At 39.8% G+C, this 21102-nt stretch overlaps 1 protein-coding gene across 1 annotated transcript in view; it reads left to right on the top strand.

The window, feature by feature from the left end:
* The window catches only part of LOC126295032 (plasma membrane calcium-transporting ATPase 2-like), a 606942-nt gene extending 587075 nt beyond the window's left edge, over positions 1 to 19867 (top strand). Inside the window, exons 20-21 of the mRNA XM_049987282.1 lie at positions 14198 to 14312; positions 19733 to 19867. Of these exons, the coding sequence (XP_049843239.1) occupies positions 14198 to 14312; positions 19733 to 19867 (250 nt within the window). The remainder of the gene's footprint in view (positions 1 to 14197; positions 14313 to 19732) is intronic.
* Positions 19868 to 21102: the final 1235 nt, after the last annotated feature.

The following is a 21102-nucleotide window of genomic DNA, read 5'->3' as shown; positions in this document are numbered from 1 at the left end:
TGAAGTAGGTGGTGATGAGATGGGAGGTATGATACATTCCTTAAGTATGATTGACGTCCTTAGGAGAGACACTCAAGTCAAAATCATTTCATCTGATGTGCAAAATTCATGTGACAGACAAAATACCAATAGAATTCAAGAATAATGTAATTATTTCAGGTACAAAGAGGATGGGATCTGCCAGGTGTGAATATTACTAAGGTATCAGTTTAATCATTCCAAAATATTGATGGGATTTATTTACAGAAGAATGGAAAATTTGATAAAAGCTGAAGTCAAGAGAGATCCATTTGAGTTCTAGTGAAATGCAAGGCAAGGCAGTGCTGACTGTATGACTTACCTTAGAAGATAGATTAAGGAAAGACAAATGCACATTTATAGTGTTTTCAGGTTTAGATAAATATTTTGGTAACCTTGACTGGATTGCACTGTTTGATATTCTGAAGGTAACAGGAATAAAATATAGGGCCCAGAAGATTATTTACAACTTGCACAGACACCAGATTGTGGTTGTAAAAGTTGGGAAGCAGTGGTTGAGACAAAGGGAATGAGATATGGATGTGGTATATCTCCAACATTATTCAATCTGGACATTGAGTGACTAGTAAAGGGAACCAAGGAGAACTTTAGAACAGGAAGTTTAAGATTCAGGGAGATGAAATAAAAACTTTGAGGTTTGCCAATGACGTTGTAATTCTGCCTGAGATGGCAAATGACTTGGAACAATAATTGAGTGGGGTAAGTAGTTTCATTGTGAATATCTGCTGCTCACTGACCTTTTGCGTAAAGAAAACGTATGACGGAGTGCACTTCGCATTTCACGGGATTCTGAATCGGCGCAGCCATTTTAAACACGACCTACTTCAAACAGAACCAACGTTCAACTGCCGAACGACCACAAGGAGAAAGCTAGAGGTTCAAGGTTAACACGAGGGTTGCCAACTTGCTTGCCAAAACTCTTCTGTTCCTCTGGTGTAAGGTGTATCTTTACTTTCCAAAATACCTTTGTATTTTCTCAGTGAACAGTAAGGCTACATGCTCACCACTATGTACATGGCAATTTGACTTTAATCCTGGTTTTCAGTTAAAACTCTCCCTCTCTCTCTCTCTCTCTCTCTCTCTCTCTCTCTCTCTCTCTCTCATATCTGTCTCTTTTTCACTCTCTTATACATACAGGGTGGTCCATCTGCAGTTTTAGATGAGATTATCTCAAAAACTATACTTCGGGTAAAAATAGTGGGCAAGACAAATTCATAAGCTCAAAGGCAGACATCAAATGATACTACACATGACCTCCAGCCCCCACCCCCATGGGTGGGGCAGGGGGCAACTTTAAAATCTTAAGTGGAAAAGCCCATTTTTTATTGTAGATTCTGATTCTCATTAAAAAAGTAATCAAGTTTTGTCTGAAACATTTTTTTAAACCATTGACAGGTGGCACTGAAATTGAGAAAAATTAAAACTGGGGAAGACCTCCGATTTATTTAGAATGATCCTAGAAGAACATGTCAAATTGATAAAAAATGTGCACCAGTTCTTTCATTATGCCAAATTAAGCTTTCCCCCCCCCCTCCCCCCCGCCTCCCCCCCCCCCCCCCCCCCCCACACACACACACAAATTGTATCCTACTCGCCACAGTTTTTGATGGAGGGAGGTGGAATTACTCACCTGACAGTGGTGCTACCGTGGCCAAACTGCAAATTATGGTTCAGTATAAAGGTCAGTACAATGTGATCAGACCTCACTTTACTTTCAGATTGTGAACCATAAACATCAACTCACGTAAGTAAATTATTCTTTAGCAAAACATGGCTCACTATCCTCCTGATGTTAATTTTAGGTGAATGCCATAACAATTACGGTGCAGCTGTGCAATTGTATGTTCGTTTCCCAAACAGATGACATCCAAGCGAAAACATTACTCGAATTTGCACTCAATGAGCTCAGAATGGATACATGCACCATCCACCTTGTCATCACAAATACAATGATACTGACGCTCGTACCCTTACTGTTCTCACCTGTGTTCAACTGGATCCCAAAATTAGTAGTTGTGAGATTCAGAGACAAACTGTAACAGCGAAATCAACTGTTTTGAGGTTTTAGAAGGCACATAAATATCATGTGTATCATATCATACTGACACAAGCATTAATGTCAAAAGATATGCAAATATGTGTGCATTTCTGCCAGTGGGCCTTGGATATGATAAGAGGTGACAATGAGTTTTTAGATACATTATGTTCACCAATGAAGCCACATTCAAAAACAATGGCAAATTAAATCATCATGATTGCCATTATCCACACTGGCACAGACCCATTGACAATCAACACATATGGTCGTTAATGGTCTGGTGTGGAATTTTAAATGGTTACTTAATAGCACTGTATTTTTTTGACCCAATGTTACTGGGGAATCTTATTTACAACTTCTCCGTGATGATTTGTTGGAACTAATGGAAGATGTTGATTTACAAACTAGGCAATGAATGTCATTCCAACAGGACACAGCAGCTCCCCATTATGCTAAAAATGTGCGGAACATTTTAAATTTATGGTGCTCTGGTCGGTGGATAGGATGCGGCAGACCACTTCAGTGGCCTCCACGTTCACCAGACCTAACATCTCCCGATTTTTTCTTGTGGGTTATTTAGAAAGTATTGTTTATGGAAGACAGCCCACAACCAGAAATGATATGGAGCAACATGTGCAGCCATACCAATGGATGTGCTGCTCAAAACTGTGAACAACTTTCATAAATGATTGACTTTATGCATTTAAGCAAGTGGGGATAATTTTGAACAATTTCTTCGTGGCTAATTTCATTAATTAAGCACCTAAAATTGTGAGAGGCAGGGGGATTCACACTAATGAAGCACCCCATGGGGGTATCATTCTACTATGTCCATGTCGTTGTTCCTGGGTAATGCTAAAAGTAGGATACAGTACATTTCGTACAAAAATACCTTAAATTGGCATAAAGAAAGAATTGGTGCACATTTTGTATCGATTTGATGCATTATTCTCGGATAATTCTAAATAAATCAGAGTTTTTCCCCAATTTTACTTCTTTCTTGATTTCAGTGCCACCTGTCAACGGTTTAAAAAAATGTTTCAGACAAAACTTGATTACTTTTTTGTGGAGAATCCAAATCTGCAATAAAATTGAGTTTTTCCATTTAAGATTTTAAGGTTGCCCAACCCACCCAAGGGGTTGGGGACTGGAGGTCAGGTGTAGTATTATTTGATGTGCCCCTTTGAGCTTACGAACTTGTCTTACCCACTATTTTTACCTGATGTATAGTTTTCAAGATAACCTCATCTGAAACTTCAGATAGACCACCCTGCATATTACTATTGCATGTTCAAAAAATTCTTCAGTGAGGTAGAAGAAGTTGACAAGCAAATATGATTTCAGTTTGTGTTTGAAGTTAATTTATTATCAAGTAGCTTCTTAACGATAGTCAGAGATTTTTATGGTTGAATATTTTACTTCTTGTGATACAAGAAGGCTGAGTAGTAGATAGCGTAATAAGATAGCACCTATGCTTTCCCACATTATAAAATGTCATATTCCTGAACTATGTGTTGTATGGTGAATAGCTTTGCAAATGCATTCACTGATATACAGTGTGTAACAAAAATTTATGGGCAAACTTTCAGAAAGCATTATTCCCACATCGAGAAAGAAAATGTGTTACATGGGCATGGGTCCAGGAACACTTTATTTCTGTGTTAGAGCTCAGTTTCTACAACTCTTCAACAGATTAATCATGGGAAAAACACAGGAAAAGAACATATCAGTACAGTATGAAACACTCTACAGTCAGCCATGTGGTCAACATTACTTGTGGCAACAAACTGTCTTATACTAACACTACGATTATCATCAGCTGCACAAGGAAGTTCCTCGTCCAGTTCAGATGCCATCACCTTTTAGGCATCCTACACTCACAAGTCATAGATTTATATGTACCATGCACCCTAAGATGACAGTCAGTTGCTACAAATGTCCTCCAGATGGGCACCATCATTCTGAAAATCTCTCCTAATAGAAATGTTGAGTGACACGACCATTATCAACTGCTAATCCTTAGAGCAAATAGGCATCTTCCAACTCCGCATTTGAGCACACTTCCATTGCACTGTACCAGAAACATAATCCATGATGAACACTGAAAAGTTGATGCTATATGCTTGATACTTGTAGAGCAGATCATGATGGTCACTTGTCAATGTAAGCAGTAATATGTCTGCTTGTGTCTGTGTATGTGTGGATGGATATGTGTGTGTGTGTGTGTGTGTGTGTGTGTGTGTGTGTGTGTGTGTGTGTGTGTTTTTTTTTTTTTTTTTTTTTTTTTTGTTCATGTGCCTGTCTGCCGGCGCTTTCCCGCTTGGTAAGTCTTGGAATCTTTGTTTTTAATATATTTTTCCCATGTGGAAGTTTCTTTCTATTTTATTTAAAGCAGTGAAGTTAGTCGCATATCAGCACAAGTGATGTAATGAGTCACATGTCAAACAAACACTGGTGGTGAGACTACGAATTAAAACTTGAAATGTGACCATTAATTGGTGGTCTGGCATGTCTCATATATCATTGTATTTTAATTCATTACGTCTAGTTGATGGATATCTAGTGCTGATAATATTGGTTTTACCGGTGATCGCAAAGATCGAGTAGCTAAGATGCCTTAATTTACTTATATCTCTATAGTAAATCACATGTCCTGTTCTTGTTGTTGTAGCCACTGTTGTGTCATTAGGCTGTGGACTGATTAGGATAGGTAGCCAAAGAACAGGATATTTTCCTTGTAGGAAGCATCAATGTGAGCAAGCAAGAGGGTGGTCTTGATTCAGATGGGTATCTCCAAAAGCAGTGGTAACATCAGCATGAATGGAAAACCCATACTGCCAAAAAATGCTCAATCGAGCCAACCTAGTCATTATTCGCAGGGCCCTTTGGGAATAAAGATAATTTAGACCAGTTTGCTTCTGTTCTAAATATTACTTTTTTTTGTTAATCGGTTTTCAGCTTACAAGGCCATCTACTGACATTTGTACTTTTATGTATATATAAAATGTATTATTATACATTATATATTAATATTGTAGAACAAAAGCAAACTGGTGTTTTCCATTTATTATAATGTTGTACTACCAAGAACCGACGGAAGATTCTGTTAACGTAATTTAGATCTATTTCTTGGCCTCATGAAAAAATTGAGTGACCAGAATGAAAAAAGACCCATTGGATAAGCTAACTGAATAACGAAAAAAAGACTACTCAGGAAGAGATGAGACAGATGTTGAACAGGCAGTAGGTTCGTCTGCTCAAAATTTGTACTCAACTGCAGCAAATTCCAGTAATGCAGTAACTGGTTGGCCATGTAGAGCAGTGATATGAGGAGCAACAGAACCATGTTGGGGCCAGCAGAGGTCCAATGAATGGGGTAGAGGAGACAGTGATTCAAGTATCAGAGGAACTTGAAAATCGGCCTTGGTCCAGCAGCCATGAGGTAATTGAACAGACAGTTAGGATTGGCTAGAAGGGAGGTGTTGGACACCAGTAGTGGAAACCAGGGAAATAAGTCACTACTCTTGTCTAAGCAAAGATAATGAGGGGAATCTTTTGACCATAAGCACTTCCTCTACATGTGAAAATTCCAAGTCTATAAGGACGATGATAATGAATCACACTGCAAATCAATGACGAAAATGTCACCAGCAACATTGCACATCATATGAGGAGTTCAAGGGCACTCTCTTGACTGGTTATTGGCCTAGTGTGGTGAAAGATAGAATCAAACAAGATATGATAATTGTCCAGAAGCTGACTCCCACAGTTCAGTAAAATTTCTGAAAGAGATAATAACGAAAAACTAGTTTGTTGACATGCCATTCAGCCCTTTAGAAGTCAATAGGTTTATGTTACAAAATGTTACCCATCAACTATTAATTGGTTCTTGCTGAATAGTGTAAGAACAATCTTGAAGATTTCCAAGGCCTATTGCAAGAGATATGGTATGTGAGCTGTGGAAAAGAGGATGGACGGGAGAGTTCATCTCAAATCATACAGGTCAATAGATAATGTGTCACATTACTTCAAAGTTTTCTGAATAAAATATGTGTTGAAGTTCCTCAAGACACCTCTCAAAAACTAAACTATTTTGATTTTCTGATAATTTGTTAAAAAATTATAAATTTCTTTAAATGAGAATATTTGTCAAAATGTAACAAAAGGGAAAACTAAAAAATTGTAATAAAACACTATATGTGATAGAGATCTGAATTTATTTTTAATAAAAACCTTATTCACATTACTTTCATACACGATTAACAACACACAAATAAACTATCAAAATTTGTAACTTTAGCAAACTTCAAAATTATGTTTTGAAAACATGAATAATCACAGGATGTTAACTGTCTTGAACAATGATGAAGTGGAAAGACTGCTAATTGTCAGTTATGAGATTAGTGCCAGAAATTCTTAAACCATCAAAATATTTCTACATAAAGATGAGAGAATCAGATTTTTTTTATTATTCTTTGTAAATTATTTTCTCTAAACCCCCATCCTGAATATTCTAAAAAGTGCGTAGTATGTGATTTGATCATTGTATTTATGGAAGATACAGATGCAATGCAAAATTTGAGAAATTTTGTATTAGACGTAGCTACTCTCAAGGTCAAAAAATACTTGGACACTTAAAAATTGAAATTGAGCTGATGTTGAGTAAATGTAATGCAAAACTGGTATATCTTAGTCAAAGTATATCTTAGTCAAAATAACTATTTTACAACCTTATAAGTGAGTGGGAAAACAATTGTCCATTTTGTTCAAGCATAAAAAAAAAGATAATAAGCTTTGTATAATACACTCCTGGAAATGCAAAAAAAAGAACACATTGACACCGGTGTGTCAGACCCACCATACTTGCTCCGGACACTGCGAGAGGGCTGTACAAGCAATGATCACATGCACGGCACAGCGGACACACCAGGAACCGTGGTGTTGGCCGTCAAATGGCGCTAGCTGCGCAGCATTTGTGCACCGCCGCTGTCAGTGTCAGCCAGTTTGCCGTGGCATACGGAGCTCCATCGCAGTCTTTAACACTGGTAGCATGCCGCGACAGCGTGGACGTGAACCGTATGTGCAGTTGACGGACTTTGAGCGAGGGCGTATAGTGGGCATGCGGGAGGCCGGGTGGACGTACCGCCGAATTGCTCAACACGTGGGGCGTGAGGTCTCCACAGTACATTGATGTTGTCGCCAGTGGTCGGCGGAAGGTGCACGTGCCCGTCAACCTGGGACCGGACCGCAGCGACGCACGGATGCACGCCAAGACCGTAGGATCTTACGCAGTGCCGTAGGGGACCGCACCGCCACTTCCCAGCAAATTAGGGACACTGTTGCTCCTGGGGTATCGGCGAGGACCATTCGCAACCATCTCCATGAAGCTGGGCTACGGTCCCGCACACCGTTAGGCCGTCTTCCGCTCACGCCCCAACATCGTGCAGCCCGCCTCCAGTGGTGTCGCGACAGGCGTGAATGGAGGGACGAATGGAGACGTGTCGTCTTCAGCGATGAGAGTCGCTTCTGCCTTGGTGCCAATGATGGTCGTATGCGTGTTTGGCGCCGTGCAGGTGAGTGCCACAATCAGGACTGCATACGAGCGAGGCACACAGGGCCAACACCCGGCATCATGGTGTGGGGAGCGATCTCCTACACAGGCCGTACACCTCTGGTGATCGTCGAGGGGACACTGAATAGTGCACGGTACATCCAAACCGTCATCGAACCCATCGTTCTACCATTCCTAGACCGGCAAGGGAACTTGCTGTTCCAACAGGACAATGCACATCCGCATGTATCCCGTGCCACCCAACGTGCTCTAGAAGGTGTAAGTCAACTACCCTGGCCAGCAAGATCTCCGGATCTGTCCCCCATTGAGCATGTTTGGGACTGGATGAAGCGTCGTCTCATGCGGTCTGCACGTCCAGCACGAACGCTGGTCCAACTGAGGCGCCAGGTGGAAATGGCATGTCAAGCCATTCCACAGGACTACATCCAGCATCTCTACGATCGTCTCCATGGGAGAATAGCAGCCTGCGTTGCTGCGAAAGGTGGATATACACTGTACTAGTGCCGACATTGTTCATGCTCTGTTGCCTGTGTCTATGTGCCTGTGGTTCCGTCAGTGTGATAATGTGATGTATCTGACCCCAGGAATGTGTCAATAAAGTTTCCCCTTCCTGGGACAATGCATTCACGGTGTTCTTATTTCAGTTTCCAGGAGTGTACATTTTTCTTTTTTTGATATTACTCAGTAATTTTTATTGTTTTCTACCATGATTTTACTTCTGTATGACATTCCACAAATTAAAATTGCCTACACTGTAAAAGTCAACCCTGCAATGTTGAAAAGACTTCACTGTTTTTTCATTGCTTCTCATTGAACTTGCGTAGATGAGCTGAGTCTGCACATGGGCTAGGATGATCCAATAGACCAGTACCTGGGAAATGAAAACTGTGCACTGATCTATTGATACTGGTCATTCAAAACAATTTGCTTGACCATGATGTGTCGTAAAGGACACAATTACATCTTGCAGCTTGTGAGAGATGCCAATTATTTGTCCCACCCACCACTGAATGTCATTCACATAAGAAATGAAGTTTCAATATATGTGAATATTGATGTTTGTGATGAATGCCAGTGGTTGCTTTGAACATTGTTCTGAAAAGCAACAGATCAGTTCTTACCAAAGGCAAAATGAAGAATGAATGCATCAATGTTCTGCGATGTGGCTGATTTTACTTCTGCTGTGGCCTGTCTCTGAATTCTGTAGATATGATGATGAACACATTTCATGACCCAACGACTAACCTTGGTAACAAGCTTCCCTAGCTCTACTGTCTTATTCACCAACTGTCCTCCTTCCCACAATGCACAGGTTGCATCATTGTCAGTATCCTGAAAGATTTCATCTTGCAGCTCTTGACATATACACAAAAGCATCAGATCCATCTCTGTGTACTTCCTTATGGTACGACGTACATCTTCATCTACATTTATACTCCACAAGCCACCCATCGGTGTGTGGCGGAGGGCACTTTACATACCACTGTCATGACCTCCCTTTCCTGTTCCAGTCACGTATGGTTCGCAGGAAGAACGACTGCCAGAAAGCCTCCATTCGCACTCCAATCTCTCTAATTTTATATTTGTGATCTCCTTGAGAGGTATAAGTAGGGGAAAGCAATATATTCAATACTTCATCCAGAAACACACCCTCTCGAAACCTGGACAGCAAGCTACACCGCAATGCAGAGCACCTCTCTTTCAGAGTCTGCCACTCGGGGCTAAACATCTCCGTAACGCTATCACGCTTACCAAATAACCCTGCGGCCTGATGCATCTCTGTCTCCTCTGTCAACCCGACATGGTACAGATCCGACACTAATGAGCAGTAGTCAAGTATAGGTCGAATCAGTGTTTTGTAAGCCAACTCCTTCGTTGATGGACAACATTTCCTAAGAACTCTCCCAATGACCTGGTACCCGCCTTACCAACAATTAATTTCATATGATCATTCCACTTCAAACCGTTCAGTATGCATACTCCCAGATATTTTACAGAAGTAAATGCTACCAGTGTTTGTTCCGCTATCATATAATCATAGAGTAAGGGATCCTTCCTTCTATGTATTCGCAATACATTACATTTGTCTATGGTAAGGGTCAGTTGCCACTCCCTGCACCAAGTGCCTATCCGCTGCAGATCTTCGTGCATTTTGCTACAATTTTCTAATGCTGCAACTTCTCTGTATACTACAGCATCATCCGTGCCGCATGGAACTTCCAACACTATCTTCTAGGTCATTTATATATATTGTGAAATCAATGATCCCATAACACCCCCCTGTGGCACTCCAGAGATTACTTTAACGTCTGTAGACGTCTCTCCATTGAGAACAACATCCTGTGTTCTGTTTGCTAAAAACTCCTCAATTCAGCCACATACCTGGTCTGATATTCCGTATGCTCTTACTTTGTTTATCAGGCGACAGTGCGGAACTGTATCGAACGCCTTCCAGAAGTCAAGGAAAATGGCATCTACCTGGTAGCCAGTATCTAATATTTTCTGGGTCTCATGAACAAATAAAGTGAGTTGGGTCTCTCACAATCACTGTTTCTGGAATCCATGTTGATTCCTAGAGAGTAGATTCTGGGTTTCCAGAAATGATGATACACGAGCAAAAAACATGTTCTGAAATTCTACAACAGATCGATGTCGGAGATATAGGTCTATAGTTTTGTGCATCTGCTCAATGACCCTTCTTGAAGACTGGGACTACCTGCGCTCTTTTCCAATCATTTGGAACCTTCCGTTCCCCTAGTGACTTGCGGTACACGGCTGTTAGAAGGTGGCAAGTTCTTTCGCGTACTCTGTGTAGAATTGAATTGGTATCCCGTCAGGTCCAGTGGACCTTCTTCTCTTGAGTGATTTCAGTTGCTTTTCTATTCCTTGGACACCTATTTCAATGTCAGCCATTTTTTCATTTGTGTGATTATTTAGAGAAGGACTTGCAGTGCGGTCTTCCTCTGATAAACAGCTTTGGAAAAAGGTGTTTGGTATTTCAGCTTTACGTGTGTCATCCTCTGTTTCAATGCCATCATCATCCCAGAGTGTCTGGATATGCTGTTTCAAGCCACTTACTGATTTAGTTGGTACATAGGATTTTACTTTCGAATTCACTGAACACTTCACACATAGCCTTCCTTATGCTAACTTTGACATCATTTAGCTTCTGTTTGTCTGAGAGATTTTGGCTGCGTTTAAACTTGCAGTGAAGGTCTCTTTACTTTCGCAGTAGTTTCCTAACCTTGTTGTTGAACCACATTGGATTTTTCCCGTCCCTCACAGTTTTACTCGGCACATACCTGTCTAAAACGCATTTTAAGATTGCCTTGAACTTTTTCCATAAACACTCAACATTGTCAGTGTCAAAATAAAATTTTCATTTTGATCTGTTAGATAGTCCGAAATCTGCCTTATATTACTCTTGCTAAATAGATAAACCTTCCTCCCTTTTTTTATATTCCTATTTACTTCCATATTCAGGGATGCTGCAATGGCCTTATGATCACTGATTCCCTGTTCTGCGCTTACAGAGTCGAAAAGTTTGTGTCTGTTTGTTATCAGTAGGTCCAAGATGTTATCTCCACGAGTCAGTTCTCTGTTTAATTGCTCGAGGTAATTTTCGGACAGTGCACTCAGTATAATGTCTCTCGATGCTCTGCCCCTACCACCCGTCCTAATCATCTGAGTCTCCCAGTCTATATCTGGAAAATTGAAATCTCCACCTAAGACTATAACATGCTGAGAAAATTTATGTGAAATGTATTCCAGATTTTCTCTCAGTTGTTCTGTCACTAATGCTGCTGAGTCAGGAGGTCGGTGAAAAGAACTAATTATTAACCTAGCTCGGTTGTTGAGTGTAACCTCCACCCATAGTAATTCACAGGAACTATCCACTTCTACTTCACTACAGGATAAACTACTACTAACAGCAACAAACACGCCACCACTGGTTGCATGCAATCTATCCTTTCTAAACACTGTCTGTGCCTTTGTAAAAATTTCGGCAGAATTTATCTCTGGCTTCAGCCAGCTTTCCATACCTATAACGATTTCAGTTTCGGTGCTTTCTATCAGCACTTGAAGTTCCGGTACTTTACCAACGCAACTTCAAGAGTTTACAATTATAATACTGATTGCTGCTTGGTCCCCACATGTCGTGACTTTGCCCCGCACCCTTTGAGGCTGTTGCCCTTTCTATACTTGCCTGAGGCCATCTAACCTAAAAAAAACTGCCACACAACCCCTGCTACCCATGTAGCCGCCTGCTGTTTGTAGTGGACTCCTGACCTATCCAGCGGAACCTGAAACCCCACCATTCTATGATGCAAGTTGAGGAATCCGCAGCCCACCCGGTCGCAGAACCGTCCCAGCCTCTGATTCAGACCCTCCACTCGGCTCTGTACCACAGGTCTTTGTTATCACATAGGTAATATTCCAGAGCAATATTAAGTGTGTCATCTTGCAATGGATGCCCACAGTGGGCATGTCCAAATCCTTTTGTGAAGTGTTTTTCACTATTCTTAAGTACCACTTTCTCATGTCTTTTTTATGGGTCCACACACCTCACCCTGCATTTTTTCACTGACATTGTATCTAACAAAAAGTTCAAACCAAACACAAATCTCTATGCAAAATGATTCATGTGCAAGTTATATTTTTTTTTAGTTCTCTACTCTTTTAAGAGTTGTTTAAAAAATACGCAATTAGAAAGGACTGTACCATTTACAAAGACTATATAATGCATGCTATTCCTCTGTGGGTAAGAAATGTTCCTGAAAGTGTAGCCATACCTTTTTGTTACACCATGTATGTGAATACTGTCTGAAAAATGTGTTGCAGTTAAAGTTTGTAAATAAGTAATAAATTAAACATGCCTGACGAAGTTTTACTGCCCGAACAGCAAAAATGTAGTAACTTTCTGGCAGATTAAAACTGTGTCCGACTGAGACTCGAACTCGAGACCTTTGCCTTTCGCGGGCAAGTGCTCTACCAACTGAGCTACTCAAGCATGACTCACGCCCTGTCCTCACAGCTTTACTTCTGCCAGTACCTCGTCTCCTACCTCCCAAACTTTACAGAAGCATTCCTGCGAAACTTGCAGAACTAGCACTCCTGAAAGAAAGGATATTGCGGAGACATGGTTTAGCCACAGCCACTCGAGTTCGAGTCTCGGTCGGGCACACAGTTTTAATCTGCCAGGAAGTTTCATATCAGCGCATACTATGCTGAAGAGTGAAAATCTCATTCTGGAAACATCCCCCAGGCTGTGGCTAAGCCATGTCTTCGCAATATCCTTTCTTTGAGGAGTGCCAGTTCTGCAAGTTCAGCGCATACTATGCTGCAGAGTGAAAATCTCATTCTGGAAACATCCCCCAGGCTGTGGCTAAGCCATGTCTTCGCAATATCCTTTCTTTGAGGAGTGCCAGTTCTGCAAGTTTCGCAGGAAAGCTTCTATAAAGTTTGGAAGGTAAGAGACGAGGTACTGGCAGAAGTAAGGCTGTGAGGATGGGGCGTGAGTCATGCTTGGGTAGCTCAGATGGTAGAGCACTTGCCTGTGAAAGGCAAAGGTCCTGAGTTCGAGTGTTGGTCCGGCACACAGTTTTAATCTGCCAGAAAATTTCATATATGCACACACTCCGCTAAAGAGTGAAAATCTCATTCTAAAAATATAGTAAGTGGTAAATTTTTATTCTTTCATTTCCTTGTGCAGGGAGAAAAGTTTCAAAAAGTTTGAAATTGCATGTAAAGTTCTCAGAAGCCCCTAAGTGCTTTCATTCTCAAATACTGGATGAATACATTTTGAGTAATGTTCATGTTGTGAGCTATACTGTCTCAAGACATAAACACAGTTTCTAACTTTAATGCTTGAGTTGTTGGTTTAGATCTTTAATGTAAGATTATTCATCATAATGATTAGATTATGACAGTATTTTAAAGTTTTAAATTCAGTCAGTAGTTACATGAAGTACCTAAAATCAAATTTTTGTTTAATCAGGTAATTGTTAGGTAGGTAAGCAGCTGCTGGAACCGTGTGATGGCTTCAGCCATTTAATAATATAGTTCTGTCCAGACTATTTCAATTTGTCACCCAGGTAGACAACAAGAAATTTTTACTGTAATTTTTCCATTTATCTCTATATCCTGTTCCCGTAAGTAATTTTTAACTATTCAAAATTCTGTAATGTGAGTCTTGATGAGAAAAAGACCTAAGCTCTCTGCTGCAATAGGCCTGTTCATCTACCAACTTTAATGTGCCATTAAGTTTGGGCCATTAAATAGTATGTTTCTATCATGAAAAAAAACCATTACACTTGAGTTTAGTTTTGCTTCTAAGGTCCAGGTATTATGATCCCTGCTGTCTGTTATGAATCTCAGAGTAACACCCATTCTCTGTTATCAGTTAAAATAGTTATTTGTAGTATTTAAGGTTGTGAGGAAAATTTACTATGCTCTGGTAATGCATCCAGAACCAGACTTCTAAGGCATGAAATATTTGGAGTACAAAAAGCACTGCAGTTGATGAAAATAATAAACCAAATTTGCAGGCGGGTTCGTGACAGGCATGAAGCTCACCATAAGGTCCTTCCAAGCCCGAGTGAACCGATGCTTCCTCGGAGTCGGGTTTTGTGGCTTCGAGGGATTTCGAGAATACGCACTCAGGTAAGTTTTCTGTTGCAATTTTTGAAGAAGCTATTATTTCATCTCGTAACTCCAAGTACTGGTGAACGAGTCTCTCCCTCAAACCAAATGAAGTGGCACAATGGTTAACAAATGGGACTCGCATTTGGGAGGATGACAGATCAAATCCACATCTGGCCATCCAGGTTTCTTGTGATTTCCTTAATTCACTTCAGCCAAATTCCAGGATGGTTCCTTTGAAAGGGCACGGTCTATTGCCTTCTGCAACCATAAAACAATCAGAATTCGTGCTCTATACTAAGAACCACAATGTCAAAAGGATGCTGAACACTATTCCACCTCCTGTCTCGTAAATTTGTTTGTGTCTATCAGCAGTACTAAATATTTAACCTGTTGAAGTTAAGTACTAGCTAACTATTATAGCTCATAATGTATGTTTCTCACCTAAATATTTAGTGTTGCCAATAGGCACCCGTGAAAGTGTACAAAAATATCTTAGCTCTTGAAACTATTAGCTCCTTCTTCTAGGAGGTTGGGGAAGGTTTAAAATGAAGGGCAGCTCACTCCGGCCCCTGGATGACGAGTGACCCACCTGTTGTCTTTGATTTTTTGCAATCTTTGCAGTATAAATAACAGTATCTCTTGTTGGTTATTTGTTGCACATTCTATTTGCCAGTACAGCAGCCCTTCATCTTGCTGCACTCTTTCTTCTCTTTAAACTCAAACATTCCTTACCTGTGGCATGTGTGCCATGTTCTTCAATCTGTGCATCTAACCAGCAATAAAGGAAACCAAGGTGACATTTTGAAAGGGAATTAAATTTCAGGCATAAACTTTTTATGACATTGTAATTCTCTCAGAGACAGCAACATACTTGGAACTTGAGTGGAATGGAATGAATAGTGCCTTGAAAAGAAAATATAAGATGAAAATCAATAATGGAATGTACTCAAATTAAGTCAATAAATAATGAAAGGATGGCATTAGAAAATGAGACACTATATATAATCAATGAGTTTTGTTATATGAGCTGCAAAATAACGGACAGTGATGGAAGTAGATAAGATGTAAAATGCACACTGGCTATAGCAAGAAAATCATTTCTGAAAAATAAAAATTCATTTACATCGAATATACATTTAAGTGTTAGAAATATTTTTTTAAGGCGTTTATCTGGAGGGTAGCCATGTACAAAAGTGAAACGTAGATGACGAACAGTGCAGGCAAGAAGAGAACAGAAGCTTTTAAAATGTGGTGCTACAGGACACTGATGAGTATTACATCCATAGATGAAATAACTAATGAAGAGGTACTAAATGGAATTCATGAGAAAGAAGTTTGTGCCATTATTCATCTGAAAGAAGGGATAGTTTACAGGGTACATCCTGAGGCAACAAGAGTGAATTTAATACTAGTGTGTTTTGGGGGTTTCGGGGGGAGGGGGGGGGGGGGGGGAGGAGGAGAATTGTTAAGTAAGATCGAGGGATGAATACTGCAAGCAAGTTCATTTCAGTGTAGCATGCAGCAGCTGTGCAGCTATGAAGAGGCTTTTGTACACTGGATAGCCTGAAGTGAAGAGCTACAGCAAATCAGTCTTTGCACTGAAGAGCATGGCAACCCAAGTGCAATTTTGTTGTACACACAATTGGCAGCTTTGACATGGTCACATGAGAAACCAAAAAGGTAATTTTTGTTGCATAATTCCGTCAGGGTCTCCTTAGGAAGGTCATATAAAACTTTTTCTGTTGAAAATATTTTATTGGAATCAATGTGAGAGGCATTTAATAAGTTCTGCTTGGACATTCACATTAGTAATCTTGCATTTTATTTTACTGTACACATGTAATTAAATAATTTGTGTATTGTTTCAGAGTTATTTGACAACTTAGAATTGTAGTAACAATTCATAGCTTCATTCAGGTAAAATTTCACATACATAATATATGCCACTGATGGGGCATAATTTTCCCTGTGGTGGAGAGCAGCTGTTTATGTAGTGTGGTAAGAGACTGATCTGACCTGTATTGGCTTGTCTGCTGCCCAGTTTCTCTAGGTACTTCAAACAGGATGAAACCGCAAAATGTGTTAGAACAACCTTGTAGTAATAAGGATGAGTGCTTACTGTCTTATATTAAATATGTGGACATTGTGTTTGCATACAGGATTTTTTTTTCACAGCTATAACATTTCAAATCTGAAAAATTAATCATATGTGAATAAACTGCTGTTAAAAGTGTTTCAATATCTTGAACCATTCTGGAAATAACAGTGTCTTATGTGACTATCCGTGTAAATAATAGAAATGGTGAATGGAATATGTGTCTTATGACCCACAAGTGAGATATATGAAATGTATCTAACAGGGCAAGAGAGGGAGGGGTCGGGTAGTAGCGAGAACAGGAGAGATATTGGTGAGGGGCTACGAGGGGTAGGGCGTGGCTAGGTATGTAGCCAGAGCTGACTCTATTCTGTGCTCATGAGAGCAACATTACTCTTATTTATTTATGCATTTATTTTACCTGGCAAGATTAGGGCCTTCAGGCCCTCTCTTACACCTAACCAGGCATACTCAGATTGAACGAGTTACAGTTACTAAATAACATTAAGAACATTTAACGTATTATGCAGTATTGATGTCAAACGAAAAAAAATTGAGATTATAACAGTAGTACAATGATAGTTATAACAATAAAAATAATTATAACAATCAACGATAATAATGATAATAATAATGATAATAGTAATAATAATAATAATAATAATAGTGACTAAGTATATGAAAGTAAACATACATTTCTTTTGTGAATGTCAGTTAGTTGGGAATTTTCTCGTTATATTCTTGCAGCTTGTGAGTTATTCTCATCGAGCAGAGACATAAGACGATAGAATGGGGTGAAAGAGATATATAAGAGGTAGATAGGTTTGAGGAAGAGAAAAAGAATGGTAAAATTCGAAGCTGTGATGGAGAGAAGAAAGAAAGAGATGTTAGGGGCACAACAATGGTGGCTATACCGTCCCTAATATGTAAGTTTTGAGTTCCCTCTTGAATGTTGAGTAGTTCTGGATAAGACGCAGATCACAGGGGAGTGCGTTCCATAGTCGTATGGCTGAGATGGAGAATGACACGGAGAAAGATTTTGTGTTATGTAAAGGTACAGCCAAGATGATAGACGTATCCGATCTGGTATTGCGATTGTGGAATGATGATAGATGTTTAATGTGAGAAGATAAGTATTGAGGGCACCAGTGGCTAAGAAATCGATGAAGTAAGCACATCGTGTGGAGATCGCGTGCCTTATGTGGGCGTATCCAACCTAGCTGGGAGTATGAAGGACTGATATGATCATACAACCGAATATTGCACACGTATCTGACGCAAGCATTCATCACTAGCTCGAGGCATCTAGAATTTTCACTATTCGTGCCGTGTTGAACTACATCGCAGTAGTAAAGATTAGGCAAGACTAGTGTTTGGACTAATTTTTGTTTAACATGGGTTGGAAATATTTTTCTAAATTTTTGAATTGCATGTAGGGAGCAGAGCGATTTCCGGCAAGCTGTGACTGTTTGTTCTTCCCAGTTTAGGTGTTCATCCAAGATTATTCCAAGGTCTTTTACTGTTTTTTGGTATGGTAGTTGGGTACCATTGAGGAGTATTTTAGGGACCGTTTCGCGAAAGTACCGGCTGATTAACTTTGGATGAGATATAAGTGTGACCTGGGATTTCTTGGGGTTTAGTTTCAGACCTAGGTTCTGTGCCCATCTTGCCTATTTATTGTAATTTTTGAAAACAGAAATGGCGGATGCAGATCCTTGCCAAGTGTATCACATCCATACCGAAACATACTGTCCGTGACATGAAGTACCAGATCTCAACCAGTAATATTTTGGAGGTTGTTCAAGGATATTTTCTGAGCATCCTGGAACAAGGGACTTGTGGTCCCCAGTGACTCATTAAAGAGTGATAATGTAACTATGATTTACTCACATTTTTACCCCAATTTCCATCGTATCTGTGCAAATACCTTTACAACAGTGAGAAAGCCTGTAATATTCAATCATTTTAACATCGAAGGATCCAGTTTCTTGTAGGTGCCTATTCACAAATGGATGTACTGTGACGTGGGTGCTGTTGCTGTGGGGACAGTGCAGCACAACACTGCTGTTTGTAAGTATATATGATTTTTTGCTGTATCCCTTCGTGCGACAGTGGTGCACTGTGGCATGTATTATAAAGTTAATTTAGTGAGAGGGAAGTACAATATTTTATTTCACATATCCTTTGTTCTCCTTCACAACAGTTTTGTGATGGTTACAAGCTGTTGATAAGTCCTACACCCTGCAAGTGGATCTTGTAATTTTTATTTTTCCTAAAAATTAATTTAGTCCATTTTAGTCCATAACACTGAGTTATTAAGTTGAATTATAACATTTCAATTTCCCTGTGTGATAAAAAAATTTATTTATAGCATTATTGGTTGGGATGTGACAGATCACGAGGATGAATTACACAACTGCTTCTTCAAAAAGTGATTTCCATGGATATAGCTGAAATCCGTGTTACAAAAATGGCAAAATGAATTGACCAGTAGTGCACTGCAACAACTATTGTAAAGATCAATACCAAATTAAATAATTTTTTTTACCTCTTAGAGCATTACACATAACATTCAGAGAGCCCCTACAGGAAGTACATAGTGGCCAACTCTTCATCAGTAAATCTATCCATACTACTATGCATCACAACAAGTAACACAGCTGGAAAAAGAAACCCTAAACAGAACCAAGCAGACTTGAGGCTCTAGTGCAAAGTGGGCAATGCTGTGGGCAACAGTGAATTAAAGGATCAGGTTTGTTCTAGACAAGACACACAGGATATTCTGTCAAGAGTTGCACTATTATTCAGATATTTTCAATGCAATTCAGACAGAGAGATAAATGGCTGTAAGGAATCAACTGAGATCCAATTTCTCTTGAGGTCACAGGTCCCTTGTATGAAAACACTTTAAAAATATCCCTGAACAGTGTCCAAAGTTTTGTCAGCGTAGTTACACAAAGTGAGCAACACAAATGTTCATTTGCTTGTCTGACTGACGATAGCTTCTCATAGAAGTGTTTAACACTTGTAACTTTCTGGGACTTAGAGAAAGACATGATACATATCAAAAGAAACATTTTGGAAAACTTAAGTAATTCTCTTCCATGGCAGAAACTACAAATATTCTCCATTGTCCAGAAGAGATCGGCAGATAACAGTTCGCACAGACACGGATGAGCAAGTATTCTACTCCTGCTCAATTCATTAATGGAGCAGCAAGTAACGTTGATATAAAATTTATGCTTTGCTATAAACCTCAAAATGGTTTACAGAATTTAGATCTAGAAGTATATGTAAAACCTCAACATTGCTGTAATTGGTGCATTTCCCCCCACATTTGCAGATCAGAGTGGTGAACGCTTTCCGCGAAGGAGTGGAGAAGCGTGTGAACCTGGAAGACCCCGCAATAATCGAGGCCCTGCAGAAGCACGCGACGTACTCGAGGCGACTGTCCGCCAGTTTCTCGGTGCCCACATAGGGGCGGCAGAATGGGGCACGAGCAACCAGCCAATTGTTGGCATGTGGGGCAACAGCAGCGTGGCTAGTGGTGCTCTGTGGGACGTGACCTCACAGTTCCACTGCAGGTGCTGTTGTCCTGTCACGATGATTTGTGCATCTCGTATGAGTCTTTCCCTATGGAGACCATAGTTGTCTGCTTCTCTGACTCTGCAAATGGATGACATTTGGATTTCACTAATGACAGACTCAGCTTCATTTATCACAGATCAGGCACTCAGTGACAGTGAACAGTGTGCTACATAGATGTTTATTTTCTGTGATGGTAGTGGAAGTTGAGACAGCTGTTAGCGTTTGACTGATGAAGGTTCGGTGTTTGAGTTAGCAGCTTCAAACACAATGTATTTTGTACTCAGAAACAAATGTGTGACAGCATATATTTTTATATAGTTAATATGCATAAATGTACAACTTTTATATAATTAAAGAGAAAATATGTTAAACTGAAGTCCTATATGTAGTATGATGCAAAATATATGAGTACATTTCTTTCTCCTGCCATGAAAGCTTCTTATAAATCCCATAAATCAGAAAGTAGTCCAATTAAATCAGGTAACATTGAGGGAATTAGATTAGAAATGAGACACTAAAAATGGTGGATGAGTTTCGCTATTTGGACACCAAAATAATGGATGATGGCCAAAGTAGATAGCATATAAGATACAGACTAGCAATAGCAAGAAAAGCATTGCAGAAAAAGCATAAATTTGCTTAATGACTAAAAGAAGGGATTAATCTGAAGGATACATCCTGAGTCAGTACAGAATTGTCAGGTTGGTAATGGGGCGAAAGGAGGGGAGCGGGGTAGGGGGGGTAAAAATTACAGGAGGAGGCTGAGGTGTGAGTGCAGGTAAGCAGGTTTAAATGGATGTAGGTTGTAGTAGTTATACAGAACTATTGAGGCTTGCACATGATAGAATAGTGTGAAGAGCTACATCAAATCCGTCTTCAAACTACTGAAGGCCACGATAACAAGACATCAAGTGCTCTTATCAGTTAGATTGATGTGTGGTCATTTGCTTCTGAATAAAGCTGTTTGGCTTTTTATCCTAAATTTTCACTTACCAAAACTTGTTTCTGATTTAACAATACCCATCCTTTCAGCTGCAATATAAGATTGTTTGGTATATTTTGCTTCATTTCAAATAGATCATTTTTACATATATTTATGTTGTTAGTTGTCAACCTCTCTCTCTC

This window comes from Schistocerca gregaria, chromosome 11 (genome assembly GCF_023897955.1).
Source record: "Schistocerca gregaria isolate iqSchGreg1 chromosome 11, iqSchGreg1.2, whole genome shotgun sequence".
NCBI lineage: Eukaryota > Metazoa > Arthropoda > Insecta > Orthoptera > Acrididae > Schistocerca > Schistocerca gregaria.
This window is presented reverse-complemented; position numbering and strand designations above follow the sequence as displayed.